Source organism: Phacochoerus africanus, chromosome 6 (genome assembly GCF_016906955.1).
Source record: "Phacochoerus africanus isolate WHEZ1 chromosome 6, ROS_Pafr_v1, whole genome shotgun sequence".
Taxonomy (NCBI): Eukaryota; Metazoa; Chordata; class Mammalia; order Artiodactyla; family Suidae; genus Phacochoerus; species Phacochoerus africanus.
Genome location: NC_062549.1, coordinates 92,975,855 through 92,990,538, shown reverse-complemented (window position 1 = coordinate 92,990,538; position 14,684 = coordinate 92,975,855). Strand labels below are relative to the sequence as shown.

Sequence of the window (14,684 nt, the reverse complement as noted above, 5' to 3'; positions counted from 1 at the left end):
CTAGATTCTGTTTGAAAGTCTGAGTGGTTGTTTCTGATTGGAGGAGCCCAGGTTATGTGCTGCCTCAGCTGCAAAGGTGGCTGGAAAAAATATCTGCAGTTCTCACCTTCTATAGCAGGAGATGGGCTCTGAATCATAAGGTGGAAAATTCCATAAATATGAGAAGTTCAGTTGTCAGGCAGCAGACATGAAATCTGTGCCACATCCTTTTTTATTTTTTTTTTAATAGCACTTATATCTGAAGTCATTTGTTTTCCCCTGATTTTTTTTGGCAGTCTGCCTTGTTAGAATGGAAGTTTCATGAAAGCAAGGACCTGGTCTTCTTGTTCACCACTCTGTCTCCAGCAATCTCAGTGGTGCCTAGCTCATTAAACATTTATTGAATGAATGTGGGCTGAGGGCCCAAAGAGGTAAAAAATTGTATCCAATAAGTAGGGTTTCAAGAAGGAGGGAATAGTCATATCAAATGCCACAAGATGGGCCCATTAGACTAGGGATTGACCAATGACATATGAATATGTTCATTTTAGAGGGTTATTAGTAATTTACTCAAGAGCAATTTCAAAAGAGTAATGTCCAAAAACCGTTGTGTAGGGGGTTGAGGAAAAAATGATGGCAGCAGAGAAAGCTGAAATAATTTCTTCTGGTGTATGCAGACAAATGGGGGAAATTGTATTATTATTTATTAGCTTCAATATTTTCAGTTTCTATTTCCTGACATTAGACCCAAGGCCTATTTAACATCTGCAACAAGAGGAAACATGAATCTGAAAATATGACAGATATGAGCTTGAATCAAAACGGCCAACTTCTAGGCAAGACCAATCCCTAAGCAAGTTCTCTGCAGCTTTGTTTCTTGTTGTAAAAATGGAGATAATTCTCCTTTCATAAATGTAGGATGCATGTAATGTGAAAGCACACAGTGGATACAGCGTATGTTTACTCTTTCTTTTTTTTCCCTCTAATCTCAGCTATTCCTTCGCCAGCTTCCCAGACTGTCAGTGACCCCAGCTCGTCCTGCACATTGAAGAGGACTGTGGGGGAATCTGTTCAGCTGCAACTGAACTCCTCTTTGGATCCTAACATCCGAGAGATTGAGTGGAATTGGGATTCTGAAGATGATGAGAGAACTCAGATTCTGGTGTCCTGGAATCCTAATACTCTTAGCCCTGATTGGTATGACCTTGAAGAAGAATTCAAGTGGAGATTCAGCCTAACAGAGATGGCTTTCTTGAGCATCAGGAATCTCACTATGGAAATGAGTGGACTATATACAGCGAGAATCAAATTCCGCTCAGGAAAATCCCAGGAGGAAGCCTTTAGACTCTGTTTATATGGTAAGGTATAGGACCATACCCCAAGCAGGCATTCCCCAAACCACTTGATCTCAAGTAAGTTAGCCTAAAGTCAGATGTAAAACAAATCATCCTTTTTAGGAGTTTTTGCAACTCTTCAAATGAGGTAAAAACAAAACCAAATTTTAAAAATTACATTTTAGGAAATATTAGATACAATTTCTTAATTTCTTCTGATTTCTTGTGTTTGTTTAACATTATTTAATTTAGAATAGGAATGGAAAAGAGCTTACGCTTCATCGCTTTCCAGTTAATCCACCTCCAGCAGAACGATGGTAAGGCCTGGCTACCACTGTTGTATTCTCCTGGGCTGGACCATCATTCAGTCCCACATCCCACTCTATGGACCCACATAGAGCTGGCAGAGGGAAGGTAGGGGATACAGGATGGGCTGTAAGGCTACACATCTCACAAGAGACAACCATAAAAGTTTTATCAGACGATCAATTGAGAGGTCCCCCAGGAATACAAAAATATAGAAGCCCACCCCAAAATATAAAAAAAATATGTCTTTCAATTATAAACTACTGCAAAGTTGATATTAGAAATAGGTCATTCTATCAGAAATGTCCTTGATCGGTTGGTTCAAAAACTGATTTAGAAATTCTTGAATGACCAAAAAAAAAAAAAAATTTGGCAAAACCAACCAACAAAGCTGGATATCAAAAAAGATGAAGAAAGAACACAAAGGAGCTCCCATTGTGGCTCAGTGGTTAACGAATCTGACTAGGGACCATGAGGTGGTGGGTTCGATCCCTGGCCTAGCTCAGTGGGTTAAGGATCCAGTGTTGCTGTGAGCTGTGGTGTGGGTTACAGACTCAGCTCGGATCCCGCATTGCTGTGGCTGTGGTGTAGGGCAGCGGCTACAGTTCCAATTAGACCCCTGACCTGGGAACCTCCATGTGCCTCAGGAGCAGCCCTAGAAAAGGCAAAAAGACAGAAAACAAAAACAAAAAACAAACACAAAAACATAAAGTAGGAGAACGAACGTTAGAACTAGTCATTAGGTAAAAAGTCTTTTTTTTTTTTTTTGGTCCTTTTCTTTTGAGCCTCACTTGGGGCATATGTCAATTTCTCCTACAGACCTATGTATCTTTATCATGGAAACACTCTTCACTGACCTAATTTGAGTAGGCTTTCATTTCTGTTTTCTTTTTTCTTTTTCCTTTTTATGGCCACACCTGTGGCATATGGAAGTTCCAGGCTAGGGGCCGAATTGGAGCTATAGCTGCTGGCCTACACCACAGTCAAAGCAATGCCAGATCCGAGCTGCCTCTGTGACCTACACCACAGCTCACGGCAACACCAGATCCTTAACCTACTGAGCAAGGCCAGGCATCCAACCTGCATCTTCATGGATGCTAGTCAGATTTGTTTCCACTGAGCCATGACAGGAACACCTAGGTAAAATGCTTTTAAACCAGTAGATCTGAAAACCAGCCAGAGAGATATTAAGACAAAGCTCTGTCCTAGATGCAAGTCAGAGATACCAAAGGATACCTCCTGCCCCTGTCCCTTGGAGTTCCCAGGCCAATGAAGAGCCAAACACTGTCATCCCCTAGGAAGCAGTGAGCTCTAGGCAGACAGTAGAGAGGGGAGGGGGAGGAGGAGGGGAGGGAGCAGAGGCTGGGGTATCTAACCTCCCAGATCTCTTTCCCATTGGTCCTCTTGGCTTCCACCCTCCATCACCTCTACTTGGGTTATCATAGCAGCCTTCAAGCTGGCTTCCCTGCCTCTTTCCTTCTCCCTTGCAAATCCATGAAGCTGATATTTTGATCTCTGTAAAGTGTAGTGCTCTTCTTGTTATTTCCTTGCTTAAAACCAAGTAATGCTCCTGGTCCCCAACCCCCACAGGATAAATGGCACTTAGGAAAAGAAGCCCAGCCCCTTACAGGATTTGGTTCTTGGCTGCCTCTTCAGCCTCATTCCCTGACACTTTCCTCCATGTGCCATGTTCCAAATTTTTTACCCTTCTTCTCACCACCTGGCCCATTTCCTTCTTGACGTATGCTGGTGGCTCTCCAGGGAATATCCCTCTCCCACACATTCTCTGCTCACCTCACCTAGTGGGAGCAAGGGCGGGATGAGGGACTCCAACAGAAGAAATTGGAAAGAGGAGGCTGGATTGACTGGGTTGGCTCTGAAGCTGGATTGTCCGGTCAGTGAAAGATGGAAAACACATCAGCTGTCTCCAGCTCCTCATCCCCGAGCTTCTCTCTCTCTCCTTCTTGGTCGATAAATACCTGGCCTTAGCTTCCTGAGTAACATCATGTCAGTACATTCTTATCCTATCTCTTTGGGCAGCAAGAAATGGAAGCCTTGGGGTTCCTGCTGTGGCTCAGTGAGTTAAGAGCCCCACTAGTATCCATGAGGATGTGGGTTCAATCCCTGGCACCTTGCTCAGTGTCCTAAGGATCTGGAGTAGCTGTGGCTGTGGCGTTGGCCAGCAGTTGGAGCTCTGATTCCACTCCTGGCCTGGGAACTTCCATATGATATAGATATATCTATACAAAGGGGGGAAAAAGAAAAAAGAAATGAAAGCCTACTCAAATTAGGCTAATGAAAGGTGTTTTCATGATAAAGATACATAGGAGAAAGATCGATAAAGGAGTTCCTCTGACCTTCATGTTCACAGGAACCAGAAAGTTGATGGGCACTCTCTCCTGTCTGTCAGGGACCAAGTACTCTATTATCTTTGCTTTCAGGGTCTCTTTCTCCCTTTCCTGTCCGAGTTATTCTCCTGGGCTTCTCTATGTGGTTGGGAGTATAGCCTTCTGCAGCTATGGGTTCCACACAACCGGAGAGCAAAGGGAGTTTCCTGGTCCACCCCATGTGGAAAATTCCAGGATGGGCTCTTACTGGTTGGGCTTAGGTCACAAGGTCACCCCTAGATGAGTTACCGACCAGGAAAATAGCATATTCGGATTGTCAGGGCTTGAGATGTGTCATGCCCTCACCTGTAACCAGGATTAGCATGCTTTGACTAACAAACAAATCATGGCAAAGGCAAAACCACAAGGTTGGAACAAGCGAGGAGTTGCTAGCAAAAGTAGAAGTGCTACCAGCTGGTTTCCCTTTGTTTTGCTTTCCATTTTCTGAGAGTCTGCCAGCACCCATGTTGAATCTCCTAGCAACACTTGCTCACTCCCCATCTCCTGTAGAACTAATTTCGCATCCCAGCATTAGAGATCCTCCATCCTTTGGTGCCACTGTTCCAGCCGTCTTGCCATCCAAACACTTTGTTCCTCAGATATAGCCTCTCTCTCATTACCTCATGGCTTTCAGAGTCTCCATGTCCTAAGTAAAGATTTTCTGATTCCTAATGAATATGTATTTCCATTTTGAAGCCTGAAAGTTATTTTTCCTGATCCTTTTATGGATCATGTTTCTCTCTGCCTTGCAATAGTTATTTGCGTATCGTCTGCTCTCAACTTGAGAGCAGGGTCCATGCCCTTCTCTTTTTTTTTGGCCACTTCCATGACATGTGGAAGTTCCCAGGATCAAACCCTTGCCACAGCAGTGACCCAAGCCACTGCAGTGACAGATGTACTGCTCTGTAGAGCCAGATCCTTAACCCACTGCACCATAAGGAAACTCCCATGCCCTACTCTTATTGGCATCCACCCAGTGTTTAACACAGCTCCAAATAGGTGCATTCAGGAAGTATTCCTTTAACCAAATACATTTAAACATTTTTAAAAAGGATATGTACAGAACTGCACCTAAGTTTTATAGGATTTTTAAAAAAAATTAGTCAAGCCTGATTAATACTCCTTCACTTACTGAAAAGAACGTAATAAAAATCCATGAAAGCCACTTGCTGAATGAATACTTTAAATGCCTAAGAGCACATGCTCCCTAACCCCTGTCTCTGCTTCATGACGCTTTATAATAGACATTCCATTTGAGTTTTCTTAAAATTTCATTTTATTTGAGATGTGTTATGATTGTGTTTTGAGATGTGTTATGAGCTGATTTACAATGTCCTGTTTCAGGTACACAGAACACTGATTCAGTTATATATATACATATATAAAGTGTATATAGTTTCAGTTTATATATATGTGTGTGTATATAAGAATAATATTTTTTTTCAGATTTTTTTCCCTTACAGATTATTACAAAATATCGAGTATAGTTGGCCTTTGTTGGTTATCTATTTTATAGATAGTAGTGTATATATGTTCATTATCTGTTCAATAATCTGTTCATTAAATCAGATCAGAAGTGATACAAAAATATCATTTTCCCCAGATGCATCTCCAGTGAATGAGTCTTGTGAAGGGCCCACAAACTGGTATTTTTAACAACTGCCGCAGATTAAGGGTTGGCAAACTATAAACATTGGTAAATCCAGCCCAATGTCTGACTTTATTAAAAAAGTTTTATCAAAACAGAGCCACATCCATTTTTACATGTTGTATTTGGCTGTTTTTTCCGCATCATGGCAAAGTTGTGTAGTTGTGATAGAGACATATGGTCAGTGAGACTTAAAATATTTACTATCTGATCTTTTAATCCTGCTCTAGATGACTCTACTAATACACCTAAATCAATGCAACTTTATAGGGTTATTTTGAGGATTAGTTGGATTAATTTGAAGCCCTTTGAGCTGTGCCTGGAAATACATACCTGTTCAGTAAATGCTAGGTACGTTTTTCTTTTCATCAGCTAATGCAGTAAATTACATTGATAAATTTCCTATTTATACTATCCTTGCATTCCTATAATAAACCCAACTTGATCATGATGTATTGTGTATTTATATTTGCTAATATTTAATTTAGGAATTTTAAATTCTGTTTGTAATTGCTTAACCCATGGATTTGTAAGCGTGTTTCATCTTGTTTGAGTTTTAGTATTCTTCTTGTCTCATGTGACTATTAAACTATCCTTTCAAAATGACCTCAGAAATATTTTGCTTTTTAAAGCTTTGGAACAGTATGTGCAACACAGGAATCTTCTTTTCCTTGGCCATTTGTTAGCACTCATCTCTAAAACCGTTATGCACTTCATGATCTTTATAAGGCCAGGTCTTTGGCCATCTTTTTAATTTCTTCTAAGACTATGGCTATATTCAGGTTTTCTCCCTCTTCTTAATAGGATTTTTATCATTTATACTTTCCTAGAAAAGGATTATTTCATTTATATTTTTAAATTTATTTACATGGAGTTGTACACATAATTTTCTTCCTTATAATTTTATATACAGTACATATACTATATAATAATACTTTTAATTATATTAATACGTTTCTTCCTCTTCCTTATTATTTTTACTATCTCCTCTTATCTGTAGTTATGCCCAGTTCTCATTCCTAGTGACATTTAATTACAGCTTTAATTTTTCAGTCACACACCACTATTTTTTCTTTTGATTGATCCTTTTTCAAAAAATCAACTTTGAGAGAGTTCCCCTACTGGTTCAGTGGTAACAAATCTGGCTAGTATCTATGAGGACTCAGGTTCGATCCCTGGCCTCACTCAGTGGGTTAAGGATCCAGCATTGTTATGAGCTGTTGTGTTGGTCGCAGACATGGTTCAGATCTGGCATTGCTGTGGCTGTGGCATAGGCTGGTGGCTACAGCTCTGATTAGACTCCTAGCCTGGCAACTTCCATATGCCATGGGTGTGGCCCTAAGAATACAATAATTAAATAAATTGATAATAATAAAAATTTAAAAATCAACTTTGATTCAGCTGATCAAATCTTTTTTATTGTTATCTTTTCCCTTAAATTAGGAATATGTTTAACTGCAATTAGAATTAAACTTGATTTTTAAAGCCTTAAGCAAATGGCAGTTTATTTTTCTCATGTAACAAGAAGTCAACAGATAGCATTTGCTGGCCTTCATCCATCTGCTCAGCATTGTCCCCAGGGAAGGAGGCTCCCTCTGTCTTTCTGCTCTGCCATCCTTGGCACAGGGGCTTTTGTCATCATGCTTGTTGCCTCGTGGCCCAAGATGGCTGCTTCTCTAGGCATCAATCCAAAATAAAGACAGTGGGAGTTCCCACTGTGGTGCAGTGGAAACGAATCCAAATTGTATCCATGAGGATGTGGATTCCATCCCTGGCATCGCTCAGTGGGTTAAAGATCCGGTGTTGCCTGGAGCTGTGGTGTAGGTTGCAGGCATGGCTCAGATCCTGCATTGCTCTGGCTGTGGCGTAGGCAGGTGGCTACAGCTCCGATTAGATCCCGAGCCTGGGAACTTCCATATGCCGAAGGTGTGGTCCTTAAAAAGACAAAAAGTAAAATAAAATAAAATATAAATACAATAGCAAAAGAGATAAAGACAGGGGGAAAATCCTTTTTGTTTTGAGGCTTTCTTTTTTAGAGAGAGACCCTTTCTCGCACCCAGCGGATTTTCCCTATTTTATTGGTCAGAAGCAATGCAATGGTAAGAAACTGAAATTGAGAATTTAGCTTTCTAGATTCTTCAGTAAACAAAGGCAAGGACAATGAGGGAAGTAGGACTGAGCATGGAGTGAGCTACCTACCAGATTGGCCCCCTGGCCATTAACATCTGTGTTTACCTATGTTACATCCTGTTCTCTAGGCTATTTAAGTCTATCTGCCATAGTAAAACCATCCAAGGTAGGAATAGTGGATTGGATTTAGACTTTTGCAAACTGTGTTGCTAGGTACATAGTAATAAAAAAAAATCTCTATTTGGCACACAATGTTTTTTATCTCAAATTTTATTTGATCTATAGTAACTATTGCCACACCTGCAATCATCTTGTTGAACATTTTGCTCATCTGATGTTTTTCAACTCTTTCTTTTTAATCTTTCTGTGTCATTAGGTAGTGTAAATAGCTAATTTGGCTGATCTGGGTCAATAGGAGGATGTAATGCATTCAAATGTATTTTAATATTTTGCATGTACGGACCTACCCTGGGCATCTTATTTGATGTTTTTTATTTATCCTTTTTTTCTTTGTTTTTTCCTCTCCTTTTGTTTGATTAATACAATTTTCTTTGATCCAGACTTCTCTTGTAGTTTGGAAATTATACAACATTGTATTTTTACCCCACGGGTTACTAAACTTCCATTTTACTTCAATATTTAATGATAATAAATATGGCAGTTCCCATTGTGGCTCATGGGTTAAGAACCTGACATAGTGTCTTTGAGGATGTAGGTTCAATCCCTGGCCTTGCTCAGTGGGTTAAGTATCCAGGATTGCCAGCAGTTGTGGTGTAGGCCGGGAGTTCCAGCTCTGATTCCACCCCTAGCCTGGGAACTTCTACACGTTACAGGTATGGCTGTAAAAAAAAAAAAAAAAGAGGGAAAAGTAAATAAATAAATGAAGATAATCAATACATTTTCATTCTCTGAACAAAACAAGAGCAGTAACATGTTCTAGTGTATTCTCAACCCCTCCCATGTTTTATTTATTACATACACCATGATATATATGTTATCACATATAATTATCATGTATGTGTATAATTATATAATTATAATATACATTATGATATTTAGTTATCTAGACTTAGCATAGAAGGGACTTAACCATCTACTTCATGGCTGGGAGTCAAACCCCTTAGACCGGGGTGGGGGGGGAAATAGACCTGCATCACCTGCATCACGTCAGTGAGAGAGGTGATATACTTGGGTGGGCCTCTAACTCAGAAGCTCCATTTCTCTCTTGTTTCCTCTCACCCCAGAACCCATCCCCCACCCTCAGATTCAGATCCATTCATTATCTAACACATCAGGCTGGTGCCACATCAGCCTAGAGTGTGGGACCCCAGGAAACACAGGGAACCTGATGGTGACCTGGCAGAGCCAGGGGCTCCCCAAGGAGCTGGAGCAGAGCGGGACACTGGGTCCATCCCCCAGCTCCAGGAATCTAAGCCTGAGCCTGCCCCTCAGCCACTTCAACAGCCGCCTCACCTGTGTGGTCAGCAACCCTGTGGATGAGAAGAAAGAAACCTTATACCTGGAGAGCATCTGTCCACGGAGGGGTGAGTGTCATCTGCTGGGAAGGGAATAGAAATGGGCAGGCAGAGACATGGGGAGGGCAAGGCTGGGAGGACAGTTTATAAGATGCAAACAGTTTAGGGCAGTTTATAGGATGCAAACAAAAAGTCCCCACCTTGGTGAATAGCCACACCCTCAGTATTAGTCTTTAAACCTTCAAGTCCAGAAACTAGACCAATATATGGAGATAAATGCATCATCCAGGACATCAGTGTGGGAATAGCATGTGCAAACCCTTCACCAGCACTGAGGAGCCTGGGAGGCTGAGTTAGACATCAGATCCAAGTAAGGGAGGAAGAGGATTTGAGGAGTAAGGACTGAAGAACTTCAGAGCCCCCGGTCCCCAGCCCTGGAAAATTTGGGTCCGCCAGATTCAGCCGGGATGGGCTGGACATGCATAGCACATTTGGGCTGATAATTGCCCTTTTTTGTTGCATTATCAGATTTGCTCTTTCAAAGGATGGTTACCACCTCTGAGTACATAAACCACATCTCAACCCTCCTTTATGCAGTCTGAACACCTGCGGTCACTATGACCAGTTACCACACTTCTTGCATTAGCCTAGGGTAATTCCTCGACTACATAAAGGAACTATATGGGGTAGGTTAGGGGTGGGAGCCTCTGAGATTCCTGTGCAGAGATGGGACAGAAAGCCTGGCAGGAGAAACATTAAGGAGGCAGTGACTCGTGTGTAGAAAGACTGGAAAGGAGGAAACCTCTTGGGGCTGCATCAAGGGGGTACATTTGGGATACAGGCCCTGAGCCAAGTTGGTCCCACCTCCTCTGCCTTGCCTACCCAACAGGCCTGGCAGGCAGATCTGACACAAGCCTTTGACTCCAGGTTCTCTTCAGGGCAAATGGCTTTGGAGGGGCATCCTTCCCACAGTTCTGATGATGAGCCTAGGGGCTGGAGTGTGGCTCTGGATGAGGAAGAAGATGGATACTGGGAGAGGCAGGTGCTGGGTAGACCCTGAGGGGAGCTCTGTGGGGGGGGGGTTCAGGGAACGGGAGTGGATGAAAGAGATCCCAGGGAGCGGGGCAGTGCAATGGGTAGATGGAGGCTCGTTGACCTCTCATCCCTGGTAGAAGCCTGGGGTAGAGGAATGTTGGGGGTGGGAGCTCCATGCAGGCTCAGAAAGGAAAGGGGTGGATGGTGGGGACAAGACAAGGGTCTGGGATGTGATCTTATGACCCAGGAGCCATGGCTGACCTCCCCCACGAGCCAATGAGGAGTCACTTCAATCCTACACATGCTCATTGAGCATCTGTTGTATACAGCTGGGTCCACTTTCCTGCCAGTGGTGCCAGGCTCAGCAGCAACTCCTCAGGTTCTTCCCACGGAGACATCTGCTGATCTTCAGACTGGAGGGGCCAACAGCCATGACCCTGCCTACGAAGAGATTGGCCTCCTGAGACACCATAAGGTGGGTCTAATTTCATCAACTGACATGTGCTCAGGGGCACTGAGTCCTGGGAAGTCTGGAGTGCTCTGCTCTCCATCAGGTTTCGGGTCCAATCCTTGCTTTGGACAAGATGGTTGCTGTGCCTGGGTGCCCACATGTTGGGAGCTGTGGTGCAGAGGGAGGAAACCCACTAATGGGAAGCTTACCTCACTCATGTGTCCACACCTCATCAGATCTCTGCTACCCAATGACGGGGGATGGCAGAGCAGAAGGGGCCAAAGTGTAAATGACCAGGTGTTCAGTGGGTCCTGCCATCTATATAAGACCAAGGAAGTAAAGTAGGGAACACTAGAAGGCCCTGAATCCAGGGCAGACCCAAGCATCTGAGGATGCTTCTCCTCCTCTCTTCATGGTATCCCTCTCCCTCCTACCTCCCTGAGAGCCTGCCATTAACACCACCTCTTTGGGTAAAGGCTTTGATGCCCGCACTTGTGAGATGCCCTTGGGAGAGCATCTCATGCCACTACTGGCCCTTAGGTGGAAATTGGTGCTTCAGCCACAGATGGAATGATTTGCCCAGGGGAGAAGACCTGGAGACAGGACTAGCTGGAGGAAGAGAGGACACTTGAGGGACTTCCTAGAAGCAACGATTGTCAAACCATTGGGAACATCTGAAGGGCTTGGAAAGATGAAGGTTGCTGGGCCCACCCCCGGAGTTTTTGATTCAATGGGTCTAGGGCAGGCCTGAGAACCTGCATTTCTAACAAGTTCCCAAGTCATGCTGACACTCCTTTTAAGAACTACTGGCCTAAAAGGTTGAGCAGAGGAGAAGCAAGTAGGGATGCCCAAGGAGTAGCCAGTGGCCAGGTCCTCTCCTCTCCCATCCTTTGACTTCTGTAAAGAGGGGACAAAGCCAGATCATTGCACCACAAAATGTCATGACCTAGTCCAGTCCCAGCAAGGTTAGAGTGGTGGAAAGTGGGGCACAGAGGGAACACTTGGACTTATCAGACAACCACTAGACAGAATACGGAGGGACACTCCCAGCCTAGTCTTCTGTGCACTGTCCCCACCTGCCTCGATGCTTGCCACGTTGTGACTTCCCATGTCAGCCCTTCCGATTTATGTCCCTATCTAACCTGGGCCTTGGGGGAGTCAGAAAATAGTTAATTGTTACCCAAGCCCTAATAACACTATCAGAGAAGCACAGGAGGGGAGCAGCTTGTGACTTCGGGACAGAGAAAAAGATCAGGCACCATCTGACTCAGACACTCAGTCCTGTGCTGAAGCCCTTACCATCTCAGTTCCTGCTCTTGGGAAGCCCCCCAGTCTATGGAGAGAGTCAATTCCCTTCAAGGAGACAGACAGCTAAATGCAGAAAAGAGCTGGGGGTGGCATGAAGAAGGGTCTGGAGAAGTGGATGTGAGGCTTGGCTCCAACAATGACTTTTTTTATTGACGTATAGTTAATTTACAATGTTAGTTCCTGGGGTACAGCAATGTGATTCAGATACACATACATATATTATAAAGAATATATTATATAAATATATACAATATTTATATATTATATAAAGAATATATTATATATTCTTTTTTACTGAAAAAAAAATAGACTACAGTGCCCTGTGCTATGCAGTAGGAGCTGGTTTTTTATCTATTTTATATATAGTAGTATTTTGTATCTGCTAATCCCAAGCTCCCAATTTATCCCTTCCCCACCCTCTTTCCCCTTTGATAACCGTAAATTTGTTTTCTATGTCTGTGTGTCTGTTTCTGTTTCATAAATAAGTTCATTTGTGACATAGATTTATTGATCAACCCTCTAATATTACTTTGTTCCTTGTGCCTCAGTTTCTTCGTTCATAAAATTAGGATTATAGCAATGATACCTTACATTTATCTTATGCTTTTCAGTTTTTCAAAGCACTTTTGCAAAAAGAGCAGTTAGGGTGATTTATAAATTTGTTCAGCAAATATTTGTTGAGTGTCTACTGTGTCTACTGAATTGTTCTGATTTGGACTACACATGTCTACAAAACCAGAGCAATCCTTGGCCTCATAGAATATACATTCTAGGTTGAGGGAGGGGAGGATGACAGATTAATATGCAAAATATGAAGTGCTGTATGATGACAGGTGCTTGAGAAAAATTAAGCGGAAAAGAGAGATGAGATGGTAGGGTCCTACTTTAACTAAGGATATCAGGAGAAACCTCGCAAGAAGAGAGACCCTGAAAGAGGTGGGGGAGTGAGCCAAGTAGAGTCTTAGAGTGGAGAGAGAGACATAGCAACCCATGTAGAAGACAGCATGTGCAAAGATTAGTTGGGTGCAAGGAGAAGTCTGCGCTGAAGCTGTATTTTGGGGAGTTATCAGGCTTGAGAGCCAGAACCATTTGGTTGAGGACAAGAAGCTCATGAAGAGACGTAGCTTGACTGACCCTTCTCTCTAATGCTTAAAAATCAATCGAGATTCCTAAATGCTGCTTGGATTGTAGAAAGACACAGAGAAGGGCAGCTGCCACTTAGATGGCCCAGAGCAGACTTTGTCCATCCATACTGTCTACGAGAAGATTCGGACGAGCCCAGATCTCCAGAGGGATACCTAGACCACGAAGACACTGGGGCATCGAGGGACCTTGGAAAGATCCGCCTCGTCCCTCCCTTTACCCGTTAAAGTCCCCAAAGATCCCCCCATAAGGTGGAGCTGGAACTAGAGCTCAAGTCTTTCTGACCAATCTCACTGACACCACAGAGCAGCCTGAACTGCTCCCCTGGGTTCCCCACCACAATTTTCTCACATCCCACATGGTGGGTGGTGACTCTGCTTCTTAAATACCCAAGTATGAGAAGCAAAATCCTTCAGCCTTCAGACCTGTGGACCATTTAATCCCATCAGGGAACAGCCATGGTCCAGGGAGGACCTCATAGGGATGGTCAGGGGAGAGAGACATGATTTCCTGGACAAGGGAGGGTGCTGGGGGCCCTGAGAAGGATGGGCCTTGGGTGGAAGACCTTCATGATTTCACAGCCCAGCTCATGACCCATGAATAGAGAGAAGAATGAATGTTGGGTGTGAAAAAAGCAAGGGGCCTGCAGATACAAGATTCGAGGCCAGCTGTGATGCAAGGGGAGAGATGGAAAGGAAGGTGGAAAGGAAAACATTTGTTTTTTGAGCTGCATCGTCTAGTAGGCTTAGTTTTAAGCATAGGAAGTGTAAGTGTGAGTGTAAGTGCAAGAATCTCAGGTTCTTAACATTCAAGTCATTCAGACTTTTATTTTTATTACATAATATATACATGGAGTACAAAAGTCAAAAGACCTGTCTCACTGAAATGATCATGTTTCATTGTTTGGTTGTTATTAAAATAGGGTCATATTCCCATTATGTATTCTAACTCATTGATTAAAATAGTACATAAAAAAATATATTAATCCATGTTATTAAATTTCCCTACTACTTATAATGTTTTATCATTTGACCCCTTTGAATTTGGAGGTAAAAAAAAAAGTTGAGTGATTATAATTTTTTCTTCCTTCTTTCTAATTTATTTTTGTGTATGTCTTTCTAAGGCTGCACCTGTGGCATATGGAAGTTCCCGGGCTAGGGGCTGAATCAGAGCTACAGCTGCCAGCCTATACCACAGCCCCAAGAATGTGGGATCCGAGCTATGTCTGTGACCTACAACACAGCTCATGGCAATGCCGGATCCTTAACCCACTGAGCAAAGCCAGGAATGGAACCCGAGTCCTCAGGAATCCTAGTCAGTTTCTTTACCACTGAGCCATGACGGGAACTCCCTTCTTTCTGATTTTTATTCCTCATTCCTTTCTCTTGCCTAACCGAATTGGCTAATGCCTCCAACACCATGTTAAGTAATAGTGATGGTAAAGAATATCCTTGTGGGAGTTCCTGCTGTGGTGCAGTGAGTTAAGGA

At 43.0% G+C, this 14,684-nt stretch overlaps 1 protein-coding gene across 3 annotated transcripts in view; it reads left to right on the top strand.

Annotated features, from left to right (window-relative positions):
• Positions 1–14,313, top strand: part of LOC125129501 (CD48 antigen-like) — a 28,005-nt gene extending 13,692 nt beyond the window's left edge. Inside the window, exons 2-6 of one of the 3 annotated variants that reach the window (XM_047784241.1) lie at positions 972–1,337; positions 9,029–9,328; positions 10,187–10,297; positions 10,624–10,769; positions 13,245–14,313. In XM_047784241.1, coding sequence (XP_047640197.1) covers positions 972–1,337; positions 9,029–9,328; positions 10,187–10,297; positions 10,624–10,769; positions 13,245–13,355 — 1,034 coding nt within the window. In that variant the 3' untranslated portion in view covers positions 13,356–14,313. Of the gene's footprint in view, positions 1–971; positions 1,338–9,028; positions 9,329–10,186; positions 10,298–10,623; positions 10,770–11,285; positions 12,254–13,244 lie in introns of those variants that run through there. The other 2 variants (XM_047784242.1, XM_047784243.1) reach the window with 2 other exon arrangements.
• The last annotated feature ends 371 nt before the right edge of the window (positions 14,314–14,684 follow it).